Source organism: Lates calcarifer, linkage group LG6 (assembly GCF_001640805.2).
Source record: "Lates calcarifer isolate ASB-BC8 linkage group LG6, TLL_Latcal_v3, whole genome shotgun sequence".
NCBI classification, from domain to species: Eukaryota; Metazoa; Chordata; class Actinopteri; family Centropomidae; genus Lates; species Lates calcarifer.
In genome coordinates this window covers 5,773,827-5,795,320 of record NC_066838.1, presented here as the reverse complement: position 1 = coordinate 5,795,320, position 21,494 = coordinate 5,773,827, and the positions used below count along the sequence as shown (strand labels likewise).

The following is a 21,494-nucleotide window of genomic DNA, read 5'->3' as shown; positions in this document are numbered from 1 at the left end:
AGATTTAGCTTTGTTTTTACAAATTCAGTCATGACTGGATACTAGTATTTATACTCTATCGTACATGGCTAATGTCAAAGATGCAAAACTCACGTCAGGTTGTTTTGACATTCCTGCAGCAGCAGCTCATCAGGCAGTATTTCACAAGTCTGCAGACAGAGTAGCATGTCCTCCTTACTGTATAAAGCACAGTGTTCTGTTTTGTTTTATTTAGCCTGGTCTACTCTTCTGATAAATCCCCTTTGCTCAAAGCCAGTGAATAGGCTCAGCTGAGCAGCCTTATTTTGGACTGATTCCAGTAAATGTTTGCTGGTTCGTTTAGCAGCAGGATAAATTACCAGGATGTTGTTGATGTGGATGACTGCACTGCTGAGTTCAGAGTGGTGCAGTCAGCCCTGACTGCCTTGTCAGGTAAAAAGTAACAATGTCTACAAGGCAGAGATACTTCAACGTATTTCCTTCAAATTCTCTGTCTCTTCATCTTGGTTTTTCTGCTCATTTCCTCCCTCACTCAATTCCTCATTTTAATTCCAATAATAATTTATTGCACATTGCAAACACGCTCAATATGACTGTTGACTTCTAATCTGTTTCCCACAGTGTCAGTGGGTGTACCGTGCGTTTGAGGATGTTGAAGAACTACAAAGAGAAAGAGGTGCAGGTGAGAAGGAGGAGAGTCCTTTTAGTCCTTATCCAGTGGAGAATGGCTCTGACCATGAGGAAGGGAACGGCACCAATGGAACAGGTAAAACCTGATGTTGCATCCTCTGAAATCATTGGTTGTAGTTACACATGTTCATTCTTGTTCTCTTCAGTTAAAATTGTGATTCAGGAGTTTTTAGGAGTCAGTGTTCAATCATTAAAAACAGAATCATGATGCATTTGAAGTATACCAGATGTAATGCTGATAACTACAAACAGCAAGTTTTGTTTGTGGCCATCTGTCAGCAAAACATAACTGAGTAACATTACCATTACTTGGGAGGGTCCTATATTATAAACTGTAGCTGCTTTGTGTGTGATTCTAGATTGATTGCAGACTTGATGTTAAAAAAAACAACAAAAAAAACAAAAACATCTGTTGTTTCCAAAAACACTACATCAAAACATTATGTTCCACCTAGACAGCTATTTTCAGATGACCTCTGAATTGGGTCATAGTTACTGTGTCAGTAAAAAGTGGTTTCAGCAGTTGGCAATTTGCTCTGGATATAGAAAATCCTCTGTTTGAAAATTACATATGCTCACGCTACACTCATAGGACGTCATCTAGTAACATACACAATAAGTGGCCTGTTTTGCCTACATTGCTGGCAGGGTAAACACGCCTGTGTAGTACTCTGTATACCTTTACATGTGTCATCACTGAAGGGATTTATAAAGACACTGTATTTCTGTCCAAGGCTGATGAGGTTTTCTGCATCTTGAATGTGTTAATAACATTTGAGGCACAACTCGACCTCTTGAAAACCTATTTCTTTTTGATTTTGTTTAATAATAAATTGAAAATTGTGATCCACAGACTTTCGGCTAGGCAGACTATCCCTCTCCGATGAGCTGCCTTTGGTCAGTCTGACGGTAGATAACGTCCACCTGGAGCACGGTGTGGTCTATGAATATGTCAGCACTGCCGGGATCAAGAGCCACGTGCTGGAGAAGATAGTGGAGCCCAAAAGTTGCTTCAGCCTCACTGCTAAGGTAGTTATGGATGTTTTTGGGTTGGTTAGCAAGCTAACTGTAATGTATTTGATCTTAATAAGCAAGTTGAAAACCTGATACTGAGGAGGGAATGCACCTAAGGAATCAGGCCTCAAATCATACATGTTGTATACTGTCACTTTTAATAAACATTCATAAAACAACTGTGAACATGGCTTACATGTTCTCAGCCCCCAAAATAACATCATGGAAGATCTCAATCTGGACATTAATTTGTGGGTCACAAGTTTTATTGTTGTGACAGGATCTGAGAGCAGCAGAAGGTTTTTTTTGGCATCACTGGTGGTTTCAGTTGTTAGTATTGGAAAGCTGAATGTTTAGCTAAATGAAAAACACAGTTGCCTTATGTTGCTGGTGCTAGGAATGCTCTTTCTTTTACTCTTGATTGTGATTGACTTAACTTTTATTGTAGGAGTGATCCATCCTTACCAATGTTTCTTGTCTCTACAGATCCTAGAGGCATTTTCTGGTGATGACAGCCTCTTTGTTCGTAACTGCAGCCAGCTCATCTCCCAGAGCGACCGAGTAGTTACCATGCCTCAGTACGAGTTCAGACAAATCTGTGACACCAAGCTGGAGAGTATCCGTCGGCGTATCAGCAGCTATGAGCAGGTACTAAGACACACTTCTACTTTCTCTTGGACATACAGTACACATGTGCATACATATAGTACATTTACGCTGTCAGAAATGTCCTCAACTCATTCATATTGACTTTGAAAACACAGTTCTTCATTCACTTGTTAATGAATAAGAGTTCATTGAAATGTTAGTCAGATAACTTAAAGTCATCATTCATACCAGTATCCTCACATTTATACAAAAGGAAAAAAGATGCATTACCTCTCCTCTTGTAAATAAGTTTCTCACTAGCTCTTGTTTTCCAGACACATTAATGTGCTCACATGCTTTTTAAAGCTTTTAGAGCAGCCAAGAGAGGCCTTTCAGTGGGATGTAAAAGTGGGTCGAACACTACCTTTCTTGTGTTACTGATGTCCAGGCACATGCTTTCTCTATATGTTCACATTTGGAATTTAAGTCATACGTCAGTGGTGAAATGCACCAAATCTGTAAACACTGAAAGCACATGAATGGTTAAACACAAACTCTTGTCCTTAACCTTAAATTTGTATTTTTCCATTACTCAAGACAGCAAGAACTCTCTTCAGCTAATGGGAAGTCTGTAATAAACTTGAAGATTCCAGTATTAATCTTTGTTTTGTCATTATGTGTTGAATCTCCCTGTCATATTTTCTGCTACACTGACCATGTTTTGCCTTGATGTTCAGCGAAAATGATCTTGTTAAAACTGTACACTACAAATATTAGAGCTCTCAGTCATGCAGCTTGCATTTTTTTACTTTAACTTTATACATGCCCATCATTTCTTCATTTTTCACCCAGTTTGCCCAGGAGCTGAGGAACAAGGTGTGGCCCTCCTTCAGGCAGGCTGGCGTTCGCCCCCACCCGCTGGGCTGCATGGACTTTGTTCCCACCAACTGCCACATCAACTTGATGCAGGTTTCCTACCCCAAGAGCACTACCTCTGCTGGCAGGACTTTCAGCATCCGCTTTGGGCGCAAAAACTCCCTGTTTGGCCTGGACCCTGACCAAGGTAGAGGCAATATCCACATACACATTCCTCTATCCAAGAAGATTTGAACATTAGCGCAATCTCTGTCACATATCCACTGCTTAATCTAAGCTTCACTGGGCTCCATCCCCTTCATGATAATACAGCTTAACCCACTTAACACCGGATCGGTGATCATTTTGACAAATTACCCTCTATGACCATTTAAATCCTGCAGCACAGAGAAGGGAATGCCAGCCCCCGCCTCCCACAGTAGCTGTAAAGTCTCAACAAGCATTCTCATAGTAAATTAGATGAGTGGTTTGCCATTAAGACTCCATTAGCTCCAGGCCATACTCATGTTATTGACATGAAAAGTGAATGAATGATGTCAGCAAAGATGGTGCCTGAAGGCAGTGTAGGAATGTGTGCCATTCATTTTACAGGTCAAAGGGGAGAGGAAAAAGAGAGAGCAAGAAACTGAGTGGAAATGCGAAGTATCTTCACCACGGAATAATTTCAAGAGAGAAAAACATTTAAAAAATCCATAGATACATAGATACCTGACTTCATTATGATGCAGTGTGACATTAATCAAGAGTCTTTAGGTTAGGTTAAACTCCCTTTGCTCTCAGCAAAAATGAAAATGCAATACAGCTGTCTAGACAGCAGACAGTTTGCATTGTTCCGGGATGCCTCGTCCTCATCTTTTCTCTCAGCACCAGCTGCCAGTCAGACATCTGCCTAGCAGTTGTACTGGTTAGATGTTCAGCCCTGGTGCCTTTCAGCATGCATTCAGCCGACAGCCATGGGAATGATGTTTTCTCCAGTGAGAGCAGCTAGCCTTTAGTGTTGCATTTAGAGACTGAATCATATTATGAGGTTTATTACCTGAGGTGTTGAAAAAAAAATCCTCTTCCAACGCAATGCCCTGGGTTTTAAAAGAATGTGTGGAATGTACATAAAATGTATAAGGGCTTCTCTGCTTAACGTTAGTGTTTGCTGTGTACTAATAGTATACACTCTGGCTTCAATGGACGAATTTAATCTGTCTGCAGTTTTGGGACATCTCAGGTTATTGCAGCTTAGTTTGGCATTCAACCCAAGTAAACAGTTTTGCATCCTGCTCCCGCTGTGCATATCAGTTGCTCAGTATCAGTATCAGTTGATCAAGTGCCCTTTAAGAAGTTGTTTTTCATCAAGTCCAAATGGAGAACAGACAAGAGTCTTACTTCATGGGTTTTGAACATCTGGGGTATATATAATTGTCAGGGAGTGAAGTCAATTTCATTCAGCCACTGCTAACATGTTGTTTATCCTCTCCTCCTCTCCTCTCCTCTCCTCTCCTCTCCTCCTCTCCTGTAGCACAACTGAATCCCATGTCCCACACCCAGCACTGTGTGACCAGCATGGGAGCTCCCTCCTGGACCTGTTCTGGCCTAGAAGGGGACGAGGCGGATGGCAGTGGAGATGTGGCCCTGGACGGAAGCGAGGGTCTGACGGACAGTCGACGGGGTGGCCATGGAGAAGGCGGGCTGAGTTTCTTGCTCAAACAGGAAGACACAGAGACCCAGGACTCCTACATTCACCTGTACAGCCGCCTGGATGTTGCTGTGAGGGAAATGAAGCAGTATGTCGCTCAGATCGATGTGTAAGTGTTTACAGTGTGTGACAGTTTACATGAGCACATTGATCCTGTGCAACTGAAAAGCTTTAAACATGTTTTTTAATAGCTGTAACAGGTGGTGCTGTTATCAAATATTGGCATTCGTCTGGTGTTTATATGTGAGTAGACTATTTTTGTAGCCTGCACAGTGACATTTAGAGATCTCTGCATGAAAAGCGAGGAGCTGTTATCCCCACACCAGCCTCCCGAGGCAGTCTGTCAGACTTTCTTTGTCTGTCTGCCCTTTGCCTTGTTTAAAGCTGAGGATTTACAAAAGGAACATTCTTCAGGCCCAAAATATTTACGGGCCGGGCCCAGTACAGGAACAGGGAGTGAGGCCAGGATAACATCAGAAGAAAGAGACACATATTGTGTGTCCATGCCAAGGAAGGGGTGCGACAGTGTGACTGAATAGATGTGTATGTTTGATAGTGAAGGTGTCTATGCACAGTGTGTTATAGTATAAGAATGATAATATTGATGCTCAGGATGTAATTCCAGTATGCTTTATATCTCTAAAGCTATATATATATTTTAGAATATTCAAAATATTAAAATATACCAAACAGATATATCCTGTATCTCATTTTTTTTCTTCAGCCTCTTATCATCCATCACTGAGCCCACGCAGCTCCAAGGAGAGGGTGGGGAGCCTCCAGTCTATGAACCCAGTCAGCCGACTCTGGCCCCCTGCGAGGATGGCTGTGACCAGGACAAAGTGGAGCAAGGTGGCATTAAAAGAGTCTGCTTTAAGGTGAACGAGGAGGACCAGGAAGACTCAGGTCATGACACAATGAGCTACAGGGACTCCTACAGGTAACTAGTTAAAGACTGTCGCTAACAAATCACACAGACTTGAAATTAAGATTGTGTGGTCACGAGTTGTCAGTCTTAGAAACTTGGACCTGAGTAACTTCATAAAAGAAGAATGACTCTTCTGCCGTTTGAGTCCATTTGGATTTAATATTTTGAATCATATTGTCAGTCTTCTTTTCTCAATATGCTGCCTGATATAAATCACAATTAACTGTTTATGCTAGGGAAAAAATCATCATCTACCTGGTGTCTCAGCATCTCCATAAAGCCTAGAGAGGAGATGTGGGACACCCCTGTCTCACACCTAGATTTCTAACTGTGGACTCTATAAAACATGAACATCATTCAAACTCGCTCTTTACTCCACAAACCTATAATGCTGCTCATTTCCCCCCTTTGGAGGCTACAACTCATTCCAGATGTTGGCATTTTAACTGAGATGCAGGGCTAAAAATTACTTCAAAATGTTTTGGTCAGATCTGGTTATGTCATTTTCTTGTTGCAAGTTCATTCAGATGTTTCTGTGTGTGTGTGTGTGTGTCCGTGTGTGTGTGTGAGAGAGAGAGAGTGTGTGTGTGCACGGTTCACTGGGCAGTGCTCCACTGAGCCCCACCCTCCACCACCCACTAAGATGTAGTTATTGGTTGTTGGTGTGGTGGGCTGGTGTATAATACAGCCAAATGTTTGGGGCGCGGCCTCCTCACCCACTCTGTCATTAAAGCCCGGCCACGGCATGTGAAACGCAACTACCTCATCGCAATAAAATGTAAAGGAAAATGTAGCCTGTTGTATGTGTGGTACACACACACACACACACACAGAGCGAGGTGTTTGCTCAAGGTTTTGAAGCCCAGTAGAAAAAAAAACTCTTCAAGGTAGCAGCACAGGGCTGCATAGTGAATGTGGATGAATCATTGCACTTGTGAAATTTTGGATGTGATGAAAAGTGCTACTGTGTTTTAGAGGTGGGTGGTGGATCCTTTTTTTTTTTTGAGTCCTGCTGAGAGAATTAGACATTAAAGCCTGAGGTGGTGATAGACCACAGCAGAGCTCAGCAGTCGGAGGTCACGGGCCGAGCACAGTCTGTGAAGAACATAATGTGAGAACAAGGACAGGAGAAACTGGCATCTACACACACTGACACAGGGGGTCAAAGAACAGGAGAGAAGAGTGTGAAACCATCAAGTAGCGTCTGTTCCAGACTCTGGTACACTGTGTCTGTCATAAATCATTGGCTTTCAAGTGTGCATCTGTGTGTGTGTGTATGTGTGTTAAGACTTTTTGTCTGGTATCTAGTCATATATAGTGTGTCCAGATCCAGATCCAGCTGAGACAGATTGCAGTTCTTTGGCATCAGAGTGTATCTCAAGTGATTGATCTTCCTTAATTGCTTAACATGCCAAATACTGCTATACATCACTTCTGTTTCCTCAGAGAAGAGCGCACTTAACATCAATCCAACACATTTTTTCTTGCCTTCCTTAGACAAACCAAGTTATATTTAATGTGCATTGCATTGTGGGATAATATGTCCACTAACACCACACAAAGAATTCTGGTGGTTTTACTCTTGAGTGCTGGAATTTTTAGTATTAACATTTTCATTAACATTTTTTCTCATTGTGAATGCTCCGTAAAGCACTAGACAGTTTAAGAAGCAACCTCAGAGGAAGCTGTAAAGTGGGATCTCAGTGTGTTCTCAATGTGTTCATGAATCCATTGTCACCTATATTTCGAGCTGTGAACACATCACCCTGTATCTATTTTGTGAACAGGACTTGTGTGTGTGTGTGTGTGTGTGTGTGTGTGTGTGTGTGTGTGTGTGTCTTGCTGTCTGTGTATGTGTTAGATTTAGGTTTAGGACAGATCTGCTACTACAAGCAGGATAATTGTCACAGTGGTGCTCACACTTTTGGCAGAAGGTGTGTGAGGCTAAATTTGGAAATCACCTCCCGTGTGTGTGTGAGACCGGGAGTGTGTATGTCTCTGAATTCAGCTGGAAAACACAACTCCCCATGCAGAAGCAGATAGCAAGAGGGGGAATTATACAGAGCCCAGTCAGGACAGAGGGATTTGTGCATTTATTAGGCAACAAATAAAGAGAAAAGCAATGAGGGGACTGAACTATGATAAGAGGGAGTGTATGATTGTGTGTTTGTATGAGTGTGTGTGAGTAAAAGCCAATAGAGATTTCTACTAAAAGATGGTTATATTAACTCTGCCCCTGTAATTGGAGCAGATCTGATGTAGTCAGTTTCCCTTCCTTCCAGCACAAACACACATTCAGACACATCAGGGACCGCAGAATAACCCGGCAGGTGATATCCACCCCTGACTACCCCACTCTGTCATCCAGCCAGGCCGAATAATAGAAAAGGAAGACAAAGCCAGTGTTGTCGTTTTGTAGCTCGTAGTCGCTCGTAGGCCATTTGTCATGGTAATTCAGCCTGTGAATCATTCAGAGCTCCTCTGAGGGGACTGCGAGCGTGCTCACTTGAAGCGATGTATAATTTGAGCCACATAAATCTTCCACATGCTCTCGGTAATCATGTCGAATCACGTAGACATAGGACTAAAAATACCAGACTAAGTCATTTTATAAAACTGTCATAGGCAGCCAGAAGTTCTCCTTATACACCAGCATGAAGAAGTGCACTGATAACTGAGTCATAGCAACACTGTCACCACTGAAAAGAACATGTGTTTATAAAAGCATCTGTGTAGAAAGGTGAGCTCCATTTCAGTGTTTACATCTAATGTATATATTTATCATCAGTCAAATGTTCTGATGCAGACACAGTTGACTGAATGCTCCTCTCTGTAAACCAGAGGCGGTTGTTACTGTGAGAAACATTTAATTACCTTTGGTCTCACATACTGTAAATCAGAGAAGGCATTTACAATCAGAGGGATTATTTGGCAGCATAATTACAAGACGCTGCTTTCCAAAACCCCTCTGTGGTTTAAAAGCAGAATGAACCCTTTGCTGTATTACGCATTTTAACTCTGTTTGTTTGTGTGTTATGTGCATTATTGCAGCGAATGCAACAGCAACAGAGATTCAGTCCTGTCCTACACCAGTGTGCGAAGCAACAGCTCTTACCTGGGGAGTGATGAGATGGGATCAGGTAATGGATGGAGTGAAACTAAATTCTAAGCTAAATGCTTTTTTCTATCCTCTTGTAAATATAGTTTTTGTTAATGCAGAGCTGTAAACGTTTCAGCTCTTACTATAAGATCTGTTCTTTCATTTGCAGAAGAAGTATTTAGTCAGTTACATGTTGTTTTGGCTCTGTACATTGGATCTCAAGTGGAACAATAATCATTTCAGATCCAATGCAAAAACTGTGCCACTGTCCAAGCAGACAGACCTGTAATTCAACATAAACAACATAAGCTAGACTGAGGCAAATATATGCTTCCTGAGTGTCAAACAAAGACAAGAAGTAATGGATGTTTGCATGAGTGGCTGCCAACTTGTTACTGCTCTTAACTCTGTGATGATGTTGATCATATGTCATGCTCTCAGGATGCCAAAATGGAGAAATACTGTTAGATATTTCTTGGAGGTGACTGTGGTCAGATATTTTAGACACAACATTTCAAAACCCCCACAGCCACATTCTTTGTGCAGTGAGCCAAGTATGTGTCCACTGCTGTTTACCACATTGTTTTTAACAGTATTAAGTCTTAAACATCCCACAATGAAACTCTGGTGAAGTGACTTATTAGTCATTCATCCTCATCATTTAATTATGGATGAATTGTAAATTTTTTTTGGCTGTTAGGGGATGAGCTGCCATGTGACATGAGGATTCCCTCAGACAAACAGGACAAGCTGCATGGCTGCCTTGAGCACCTTTTCAACCAGGTAAGTTCTAGGGTTCCGTTTGGATCAAAAGCTGAATTTATGTTGCAGAACTTGAGCACCCCTACTTAATTAGTCAAAGGTTTTACCCTGGTCTAATCCAAATTTGAATAAAATCTTTATTCGCAAAAGAATGTTGACCTGCTAAGATTTCTGAAGTTTAAATGCAGCCAGAAGATGTGAAACTGCAAGATAAGGAAACAAGAACACACACACGTCAGCATTAACAACCCCTCCCCCGCCAAACCATTTGGAACAGATGATTGTGATAGTAATCAGTCAACATCTGGGCTGAGTTACCTCGTGGAGCTCTCTGTCCCCTGGTCAGGATCCTGGATTTCTCTCTCATCTTTCACTTGACTTCCTTTCTTTCTTTTCTTTCCCCCACCTTTCCCTCTTTCTCCTCACACACACACACACACACACATACATACACACACACATACAGGCTTTCACTGTTGTGTGGATTCAGTTAAGGACATTCATCCCTCGTTTCTTCTCCTTTCACCAGCATTTGATGTTGTTCGACTCCACGTGGGGTGCACCCTCTTTGGCTGCTATAGTTCTTTCCACATGGAAACAACAGCTCAGGGGGCTTGTTGTTGTTAATGCTGAAAGACCCATGCCAGAAGTTACTGCAGAGCTGGGTGTGTGTGTGTGTGTGTATGTGTGAGAGAGATAATAAAGAATTGAGGTAGCTGCCAGACAAAAGGAAGGAAAGATGTGTAGAATATGAGGAGTGAAGTACTGAGAGAGCCTGATTGATTACCTGACAAGTTTTCTGTGTGTGTGTGTGTGTGTGTGTGCTCTTGTTTCTACATAAAGGTTGACTCCATCAACAGCCTACTCAAAGGACCTGTCATGACCAAGGCCTGTGAGGAGACCAAGCACTTTTACTCCGACCACAGCCAGCCAGGTATATTTGTTTTGTGTCAGTGTGCACAACCACGTGTGTTTGCTGCTTGTAAGATGAAAGGGTGTGTCAACATGTTTCTGTTCATACAACCGATAAATAACACACACACTCTCACACATTTCCTGGGTTTTATGTGAACAGAGTTTCGCCAAACGGAGGACTGGACGGTTCGTTGTCGTTACATCATCCACAAGAACATCCGGGAGGACCCTTGGAACCTACCCACCTCTATCAAAACCCTGGTGGAGAGCCTGCAGAGATTTGTGGATGGTTAGTGGAATACACACGCACATGTTTACACATTTCTATTATGTAATCGTGTACAGTTGCAGTCAGTCATTCCACCTTGTTTTCCTTTCATTTCTGCAGATGGAAAGAACCAGCTTCTCCTGGCTCTGCTCAAATGCACAGGTAGAGAAACATCAGTGTTTGACAGAAACCAGTTCATATTTATTTAGAGCAAGATGGTGGCAGATAGTCAAACCAGATAGGACTCTGCTCAATTTTCCACAAAATCAGCAGAAGAGATGTCAAGGCGAGCTGTGCAATCACTCAGCAGTAGTCGGTCTGAAGCAGTTGGAAAAGGTCTCATAACTGGAGTATTTTAAATGATTCCAACACTTTAAAGCTCTTTGCAAATGAGATCATCCATCATATGAAATTACAGCCAGGTCCTACATCAGGACATCTGCAGGTCCTAAAAACATCTTCAAAGATGATTACATTTTAAAAATGATTTATTTAAAATGCCAAGAACACAATTTCTGTGGAATATTTCATCATTTAATAAGATTATATTTTTATTACCTTTATTTTTCTCATTTTGTAACATTAGCTTTCAAAAAAATGCATGCCCACTTTTACATTAGTTGTGAACAATGACATACAGTACATTATTAGCTGCATATCAAGTATGTTTTCATTTCATCAGCTTTATTACAAAAGATAAAGCAGATGTTTAAATTGATTTAGTTTCCAGTATAATTAAATCATTCTAAAAAGTCAGACTTGTCGGCAGTGTTTTCATTTTCCAGAGCAGGATCATATCCAGGTTGAGGCCAGTTGTTCAGTGTGTTTGTACAGGGAAAGGGTTTGCTGTCGAAGCACATGATGCTCCAGTCACTTTGAACTGTGCACAGTGGCATCTGGTGTTGGTTAATGGGAGATATCCTCTCAGGGGAACCAGACTAATGGAATAAAATATATGTATTGGAGTAGGCCCAAGACATGTGTAATGAGGAAGGTTAGTGTGATTTTGGGATGCCTTTGCCCTCTCCTGCCCACTGACCTTTTCACCTTTTCCTCCTATGCCTGTCTTCCTCTGTACCATCCATTTTCATACCACTGCTTTCACTCCCTTCAACTCTCCTCTTCTCTCCGTAACCCTCCCCCCCGTTGTACCCCCGTGAACTCCCTCCATCACTCTTTGACATCAAAATTTCTCTCTGTCCAACCTCCAACACCAGACACGTCTCTGCAGCTGCGGCGGGATGTGATCTTCTGCCAGGCAGCGACAGGCGCCCTGTGCACACTGGCAGAGCAGCTGCTGGCAGCTTTGCGGTCGCGCTTCAACAATCGCCGGCGAGTACCAGGAAGACAGCAAGGAGACCAGCCGCAAGTGGCTGGAGCAGATATCCGTCATCGGTGTTCTGCTGCACTTCCAGTCCACGCTAGCGCCACACGTGGTCAGGGCAGATTTGATATTTTCTGCTTTTTTTTTGCTCTGATATTCTCTATGGCTTTCTCACCATGCAGCTGTTTTCACAACTATCAAAACACTCTGGTGCAACCTCTGAGCTTTCTTTCTCTGCTCTAACAGAAAGAGGAGCGGACCATGCTGGAAGATACCAAGGCGGCCCTGTTGGACTTGGACAAAGTCACTGTGTTCTTCAGGCAACTGGAGGATGAGTGTCTAGTCGCAAGTAAGAGACTCCATCAACAAAAACTGACTTGGCCCTTTCACACCAGACTGCTGCTAATGAGCAGCTGTATGGTTTGACCAACTCAGAATAAGGTTCCATTATGTGGATGTATGGTAGCTATTGAGGGTCAAATTGTAATTTTTCCGTTGCAGATTTAATTTTCTTTTCAGTGAAGAGCGACTGAATAGGGAGCTAAAACAACACTATAATAGCTCCATAAATCATCTGAAACAAGGGCAGAGCTTGCAATCTCTTCAAGTCCTTGTTGTCCTTGTATTACAGATAACATGGTCCCTCCTGACAGGCTGTGAAGGGCCTCATTTAAAATTGAGTGCTGTTCTGAGACACGCGTGACATGTGTGGCGGAAGCATCTCAAGATATACACAAACATTACAAAAATACATACACATATGTAATATTCCTGCACTAACATGTGCTGTAGTAGAAAAATATTCTTTTGGAGCATGAAAATGACAAATTGATTTTGTGGTTTGCATTCCCTCTGTCCTCTCAAAATGCCCAAGATTGGAACATTTATTTCAAAGTAAGCGTTTGAATACAGTGGTGTAGTGCAGTAGTTTGAAGGATGCACCAAGGTTGTTCAAAGTGGCCATTGTGTGAATCTTGACATGACTGTGTATATAAAGTTTAAGACCTGGGTGTATTTGTGGCTTTAATGACCTCAGTATCTGTATTCACTGAAGATGCTGCAGGCTACCAGAAGCCTTAAAGCCAGCAGATGCAAACTGCATCCTGAATCAGTTCTCCTTTCAGCCACCTCAATATGGCTGGCAGAGATTGCCTCTCAAAGGAAAAGCACAACATGCATTTCCCATTTTAGGAAGTAAAGCTATGGATGAGGCAGAGATTTACTATTCTAGCTGCACGCCCAGCAGCAGAAAGTGTTTAGTGTACGTATGCATATATTGTGCACAGACATGCAAATCAGTACGTATACATATAGCACATATTGACTTTCACTGTCACTGAGACTTCACTTACATTCATTACAAACAACAGGCATGTAGAGATAAAAACAGTTTGCAGACCCAATCTCCTACACTTGGGAATAAAAAGGGGAAAAAAAAAGTTTTTAACGAAATTGCTTTCCTAAAGTTGCATGTTCAGCTCAGATTGCTGCCGTGCTAGCAGATGGTTTGTGGCGGCAGCTTCCATTGGATAGTATTGATTTGCTAATGGCATCCTCAGCAAGCTGGGAGCTATAGGTAAGGTAGAGACATATAAGCACCAGAGAGTCTGTAGCCCCTGAGAGGCATCACAGCCAATTCCACAGGATTATGGCTTGATGGGTTCTCTAGGAAAGAGCACTGACCCTAGAGGTCACTCAGTAAAGGTCAGCTTTTCCATTTTCTGAGAACTGCTCATGTCTCACAGTCGGAAAATGTTAGGAGGAATCAGCACAAATCAGTGTCTGACTTATAAATTATTACTAGTCATGTACTGTTTGTAGAATTAGAAAAGGTTACTGCTCTGCATAGAAGTGATCCAGTAATGACCAATTCTTTCAAACTGCGATTGTTTTAGTTGCATAAAGATATCTAATAGATTAAAAAATGTGCCAGACAAAGACACATTTCCATGTGCTGCTACTTTAAAAAACAGCTTACACACATAACAATATGTGTGTTGCAAATTTTCCTAACATGACTAATATGCAGGTAAGTACTACTGTTATATTTAAATAGACGTTTGTCACTTTTTCCATTATTGTGTGTGCACTCTGTGGCAGTGTCATGGCAACACACAGTGACACAGTGAGTTCTCCACCTTTGGTCAGGGAAGGTTTTATCCTCTGATACAGATGCAGTAATTGTGGTTTTATGAAGTCATGTTAGGAAGAAAACGTAAAACACATTTCAAATGATGGATGATGCTCACCAGTGCAGCAGTGCAATCATTACTGGCATTTGGAGACATGCATTATAACAGAGTCTGTGGCAAATGTATCTGAGGGTGAAGACTTTGATATAGATGAAATGGAAGAGGACAATACAACAGCGTCTTTTTCTGTCCATTGAATTTACTCTCACTTACTTTACTATTAATGCAGAATTTTGTGTATGTGAGGTGTTAAAAGTAACAAACTCCAGAGCCCCTTACAATTCTCTGTTGCTCAAACAACAAGAAGTATAATATGACTTCTATAATAAGACTCCTCCTCTGTCTGTGTATGTGTGTTACAGACACACCAGTGTGTTACCAGGTGGAGGGCAGTCGACAGGCCCTGAGGGTCACCCTGTACCTGGACAGCTGTCACTTCAGTGAGCTGCCCAGTCGGTTGCAGAACGGAGGCAGCCTCAAGCTCCACACTGTCCTCTTCACCAAGGGTAAGACTGGGCAGACTGGGAAAGATGAACTGGAGAAAGTGAGAAAACTGCAGGAGAATGGGTCCAGGGTGTAGATAGAGCATGATGTAACAGTGGTAGGCTGTTGTTCTTTGGATATACAATACTGCAGCTTCAGCACCAAAGCAATATTTTTTTCTCCATACCTTGCTGAGGTCTGTGTTTTTCTACAAAAGATTGTTTTAACAAAATAAGCCGTACATCTCAAATGCATCAGTGTTGTTTTAACACAGAGTCACTGATCACTAACGTAGAATTGAATCGTTTGCTTTATGCAGCCTCTCAGCCTCTCACACATGTACATTTCCTGATTGCTTTATGTGCTTTTATTAAGTTAGATTGAAGCCTTTTATTGCCCATTGATAACACCCCACCTTTACATTCTTTGCTGCCCTGCTCCTTCTAGTTCTCCATCTCAGCCTAGTATGAGTGGATACCATTATGCATCACGCCTGTCTGCCAAATAGCCATTAATTTTCCATATAGACATTCCAGTTGGAAAACTAACCCAAAGAGAGAACTCATATTGTTTTAATGTATTTGAGCATTGAAGAGAGTGCTACAACACAGCACAAGAGCCATTCAATAGTGCAGATATCTGAATCAACATCACCACCTACTGGAAGAGAGTCTTAGCTACAGGTTGAGAAGTCTGGGACACCTTGTGACTTTGCAGATACTAAAATATGTGTGGCCATATGTCTTCATATGGATAAAAAGATCTTGTAAAGAAAGGAGATTTTTGGACAATCCTCACCTTTTCAAGACATTATTCTAGAGTCAAGGTTATTTGGTGTTCAGAGTTGATATATAAATGATATTCAATGATAAAGTTTTTGGAAGTGAGAGTTGTGTGTTGGTTTAAATGCTTCCTGCCTGTTTTACCCAGCGCTGGAGCGTCCGGAGGGAGTGTCCCAGCAGGACTACGCCACCATGGAGGAGTTCCAGCAGCGCTCCAATGCTTTCTCACTAGAGAAGGTCAAGGCTTACTACCGCAGACTCAGGTACGCTATGCTACACTGCATCACAGCCCTCCAGTGGTTTACTCACTAGCACTCTGGATATATTCCACCTTAAAGGGAGAGTTCACCCTGTGGTGTTGCATAAGCAAGCAGAAACTATGCTTCGATTGCTGTTTTACTTTACACTTAACTATTTTCATGCTCTAGAATTTTTCAAGGTGAGAACTGTATCATTTGTTCAGACCTGTCCTGAACAAAGTCCCACATCAGCTAACAGGATAGATTGTGGGTTTGTTTATTTAGTAATGCAAAATGACTCCCTCACATCTGTTTGTTAATCATTAGTTTGTGGAGTTTAGGAATATTGCACATACAATAAATATATTAATCTCTGTTTGGGATTGAGAACCTTTACAGACAGTGTGTGTAATGTATTTACCATATGTTCGGCTGATGTATTAAACCACTTCTGATATGAATTAGGTTAACAGCTCACTTTTAATTACAGTTTTGATAATCTCTACATGTGCATGTATGTGTCTACTTAGAATTTAAGGTCGTTTATTGCCCTGTAATATATTTGTGTTTTTTAATAGGTGTTTAATAGGTTTGTGATTTCTGACGTGTACATGCTAAATCTGAGGATCCTGACTCATGCAACATCAATAAATGATAAAATATGTGCTGTACCAGATGCATATTCTATATAGTGAAGTACTCTAGATGCTAGATGACTCAGCTCTCTCACAAAGTGAGTCAGAGGAGAAAAAAAATCTGTAGATTTCCAAACCAGTTTAAAAAACTAAAATAGAAATGTTCTCGTCTCAACAGGGCTTTCTATTTGGAGAAGTCCAATCTCCCCACAGACTCAAACACCACAGCTATGAAGATCGACCAGGTAAATATACACTTATTCTGATTTATTTCCCATTTACTGCCTTTGCTGTGCTCACAGAATGTATACATTACAGTCTGTGTGGACTTTTATCTCGTAACTTATATCATGTTCTTGTAAAATAAGTCCATTTGTATATAATGTTGTGACTGAATATAAATGCAAGCACAGATACTGGGACTTGAAGTTAGAGACCTTCAACCAAGCATTGCAAAAGTAAGATGAACTGGTGTCCTGTTCCCTCCCCTGGAAACCCCCACTAGCTCGTCAAGACTCCCCCCATTAACTCCAACTAACCTCAACACATCAACATTAGAAACTGTCTCCATTTGAACTTCAGAGATGATTAGATTAGAAAGAAAATTTTAGTGTCCCAAACTGACTGTAGCTGAAATAGATTCCAAGTGATTAAATCTTAATAGAGCATAGTTTCAGTTTATAGATACCTCAGTTTACTCTCAGGTTTTTATTGTCTTTCAAAAGAAAGACTACAGAGAGTTTAACCTGTTTCTGTTTTCTTTAAATGATTTTCCTCCTATTTCTGCTGGTGTACCATCTTAACAAGTCAGCTACTCAACTTAGTCTAGTATTCAGAATTGAAATATATCACATAGTGTAAAATCATTTCACTTGCTTCTAATACAAATCAGCTTTTTCACCTGTTAAATTTTCATTTTTATGACTCATTTCTTTCAAATTCAAGTAATAGAACTTTATTATTTTGGGGTATTTTGCTTTTTTCATTATATTGTCACGTATTAGGAGAAAATTGACAGAATTTGTGCGACTATAGGAAACTAGTGAATTTTACCCTCCACTTGGTTTTAACACTCAGTAGTAGTCTAAATGACTTGGTGAGATGGGCACTCTTGTGATACTGCACTGTACCATCTTGTTAGCTGTCTATTTAACCACTGAACTTCCCTGACTTTCACTTGCCCCCCCCCCAACACAGCTGCTGCGACCCCTCAACACACTGGACGACCTCTGTCGACTAATGCAGTCCTACATCAACGTGCGCCATAGTACCCAGGGTCACCCGTCAGGTGTCAGCGTGCTGTGTGTGTCCTCTGAGCTGTGTAACCGCCTGGGAGCTTGCCACATCACCATGTGTGGCACAGGAATGCAGAGGTCAGCCCGGCACCATGCTGACATTATTACACTGCTTGTGTAGTATCACTGAACTGTCAGCTGGAATAAAGATTAACACAGTACAGAGTGGATGACATGCACTACTGAACCTCAAAAGCCCAGCCTTGCCCCACAGTCTGAATTAATTTCTACCTGCACATATGAACGACCCCATTAGTGTGTGTTGGTTACAAAGGTAAACACAGCAGTAAACTTTGGCTTTTTTTTTTGCTCTTTGCAGATGTACCCTCAGTGTGACACTGGAGCAGGCAATGATCTTAGCCAGGAACCACGGCCTCATGCCACGCTGCTTCATGCAGACCATGGACATTATGCGTAAACAGGTAAATCTCAGGGGCTGTTTGATCTCAGCCTGGGGTCCAGCACGAGTTCAGTTTTTGTTAATGTTAATGTAATTCAATGACATATTTATCAGCACCACCACTAATCTTAGTGATAAAACAGAGAATTGAATCAACACCTCCATGACATGACAGTGCATTAGATTGCATTAGACTGTGCAGGTGTAATCTTACGGCATGGATGCCTCAGTCAAAATCATATGAAAAAATAGCTTGTGCATTACATAAAAACACATGGTCTCATTACTTAAAACAAATATTTCTACACATTGTATGTTTTCTGATGTTCAACCATTCAGAACAGTTGAACTAAGTGCAGCGTGATGGCTGTGGTGTTTATAGCATATGTTGTCTCTTCTGCCAGGGGGCAAGAGTCGAGCTCTCTGCTAAAAATCTCAAGGTAATGGACCAGATGCCTCCATCAGCCCCAAGGTATTTTATAAAAACACTTCCAGCAGGCACCTCTGCCCATGCCATCAGTACATTCCACCATTTATGGTCTTAGGCAAGATGGATTGTCTCATTTGAATTTTTTCTTTTTCAACAGGCTCTTCAAGCTGTGTTTGCCACCCTCAGATGGAGAACTCTAAGAAAGGTGTCACTTCAGAGAGCTCATCAGAGTCAGGGTGAATATGTAAGATATGATGAGAGATGATGGAAGCAAAAGAGGGCAAGTCTCGCTGGATTTCTTCCACGAGACACTGCTGATGGAAAGACCCTTGCCCCAACTTCCCCAGTAACACAGGGATCATTCCAGCATGGATACCACTAGAGATTTCAGTGCAACGAAACAGACTAAACAAGACTGTACAGATGACTAATGTCAGTTACCTGGGAGCACCTGCAATGAGACTGACACAGCCTGAAGCTCAAGACTAGTGATGTACTGTTGTACTGGGTGACAACCCAGATAGAAGTATTACTACTTTGGCTGTCTGTCTACACATAGCTGACATGAACGACTTGACAACTGGTGCAAAATATTCACAATGCAAGTGAAAGCGAGATGTCAGTTTGAGGGCTCACAAAGACAACGTCCACAGTGATTACACTCATAACCGAGCTCTTATTATTAACTGGATTAACCAAACTACCTGTAGCTGACTGTCATCATAAATGCAGATGTTCTCCATTTTGCCTTGGACTGCAAGTCCAGAGAGCTGTCTCTTTCTCTGTTTGGGCTGGTGTTCCCCAGGGCTCAATGTTTGGACTCCAAGTGAAGTAGAATACTTGAATATCCTGGTATTCATGTATGATAGCGGACTGAATAGATGCAGAAAGTCAAGGAATAGACAGGGAGATGGAAGTAGGGATTGAGTGACAGCTAAAAAGACAGAGGATAGACTGGGCTGCTCTCTCCTCAGCCTGTTGCATGTGGTTACTGTGCAATTACTGTAGGTCTAGTGTGAGTACTGTATTACTGCACTATATGAAGGATAGTTATTTATTGTGTCTGGAAGGAGTAATTTTATCCCTCACTTATACTATATCAGGTATTAAAGAATCTAAAAGCATTCCAGCCTACGTATTGAACAATATTTAAAGGACCAATGGCATGCCATATTGTAGACATAACTGCTTGTGTATTTCAGTTTATTTATGTGTATGGAATTTGATTCATCAGGAAGTGTTACATAAATCTTCAGGGAGTGCGGGGGCGGGGGGTGGGGGTGAACAGAAGCTAGCTAATCGGAACCAGGACAAAGGAAGCTAAAACAAACTATACACAGCTGTTTTTTCGTCAATAAGCAGCCATGTCAACAGGTTGGGAATTTGAGTCATTGTTAAATTATTAATATATTAATTAAAATGTACTAGGCTAGTTGAAGGATCGCCCGCTGTTAACTAAGAGATCATATTGTTTTTTAAAATTGGCTTTTATGTTGTCTTGGGACTGTCGTATTTACTGTAGGTGTTAAAAGAAGCACAACGATTGGTCCATACAAGTTGCAGTGTTAGCAAAAAGTACTGTAAGCAGTTTGCCGATGATGTAAACAAAGGGATCTTTCCGGGACTTAATCACAGTAACATTATTTTACTGAAGATTTTAATTTCTTGTACATACAAAGTGTAATTATGTCAGAGGAAAAGATAGGATATGTCTTACAGCAGCAGAGTAATGCTCTAAATTAAAATGCATTATTTTTATGGAAATAATATAGTATATAAAACATACAACATTTTATATTTGTGACTGTGCATTTGAAGAGAAGATTTTTTTCTCTTTGCTGAGCATAACCTCACTGACAACTGTTTTTTTTTTTTTTGTTTGTTTGTTTGTTTTGTTTTGTTTTTTAAATGCATTTCAGGAATCTTCCTTGACATGCTGCATTCATTAGGCTGATCACTTCATAGTGATCACAGTCATTTTTATTTATTTACAAGCAGTCTGGTTGGAATAGTCTCTACACATCCTCTTGCAGTAGTGAGGCCACTGTAAATTTACATCCATTGGTTGGCAGATAAGGATATTTGAACTGTCATCATTTCCCATGTCAAATTTGCTCTTAGTGTACATTTTATAAACTCCTGGTCTTAAGTGTGTGTTACCAGTTTAAATTAGCTAATGACTGCAGCATGTTGGTGTAGCTGGACAAAGAAATATGTCACTGATTACACATTTATTTACATTATTCTAATGTTTCATTATTGTATATACTTTATTTGCAATTTTGTTTTGCTTGAAAATAACTGTACAAAGGATCTTTGTTGTATCTTTCTAAAATGATCATTGTAAATTCAATCTTAACAAGCTAGTAAATAAAATCTTCACAGTATGACAATGTTTTTCCATGTAGCAGCAATGTTGGCCTGTGATGATCCAACCAAGGATGTGATGTCCCCCATAAAAAAATGTTAATACACAAAGTTGAAGTGGTCCCCCTTTAGTAAGGACTTTTGGCATCCTCTTAATCTTGTTATTTTCCTGCTTTACAGTGTGTCCTACCAGTGTTTGTGTTACCTTTGGTCTACAGCATGTTACTGCAGTTTCACAGGATTGACTTGAAAGCAGAAAACGCTGAATATGATTTGCCAGTAAACACCATAGCAGGCTGTGACTAAGTGCTACAGCAAGTGAACAATAAGACTTCTGACTGGAGTAGTTTCTTTTTTCAGTCCACTTACTCATAATTTGCTTTATGTCATAGCACATATCATATGATCTGATCATCTCCCTCTTTCCAGCAAACCTGATGCTTATCATGGGGAAATTGGATTCACTTAGAACATATGATATAGGCTAAGTCATTTAGTCCTACATTCAGCTTACTGCAAATTGATCTGCATTGTTATACA

General features: G+C 41.1%; 1 protein-coding gene across 1 annotated transcript in view; it reads left to right on the top strand.

Moving 5' to 3' along the window:
* prex1 (phosphatidylinositol-3,4,5-trisphosphate-dependent Rac exchange factor 1) overlaps nt 1-20,974 on the top strand; it is a 79,127-nt gene extending 58,153 nt beyond the window's left edge. The window contains 21 exon segments of the mRNA XM_051071050.1: nt 601-745; nt 1,523-1,698; nt 2,170-2,331; nt 3,124-3,334; nt 4,658-4,943; nt 5,559-5,774; nt 8,814-8,902; nt 9,563-9,645; nt 10,468-10,558; nt 10,700-10,828; nt 10,928-10,969; nt 12,025-12,140; nt 12,142-12,243; nt 12,378-12,480; nt 14,686-14,829; nt 15,737-15,851; nt 16,641-16,707; nt 17,660-17,835; nt 18,077-18,179; nt 18,562-18,629; nt 18,745-20,974. Coding sequence (XP_050927007.1) covers nt 601-745; nt 1,523-1,698; nt 2,170-2,331; nt 3,124-3,334; nt 4,658-4,943; nt 5,559-5,774; nt 8,814-8,902; nt 9,563-9,645; nt 10,468-10,558; nt 10,700-10,828; nt 10,928-10,969; nt 12,025-12,140; nt 12,142-12,243; nt 12,378-12,480; nt 14,686-14,829; nt 15,737-15,851; nt 16,641-16,707; nt 17,660-17,835; nt 18,077-18,179; nt 18,562-18,629; nt 18,745-18,787 — 2,667 coding nt within the window. The 3' untranslated portion in view covers nt 18,788-20,974.
* Nucleotides 20,975-21,494: the final 520 nt, after the last annotated feature.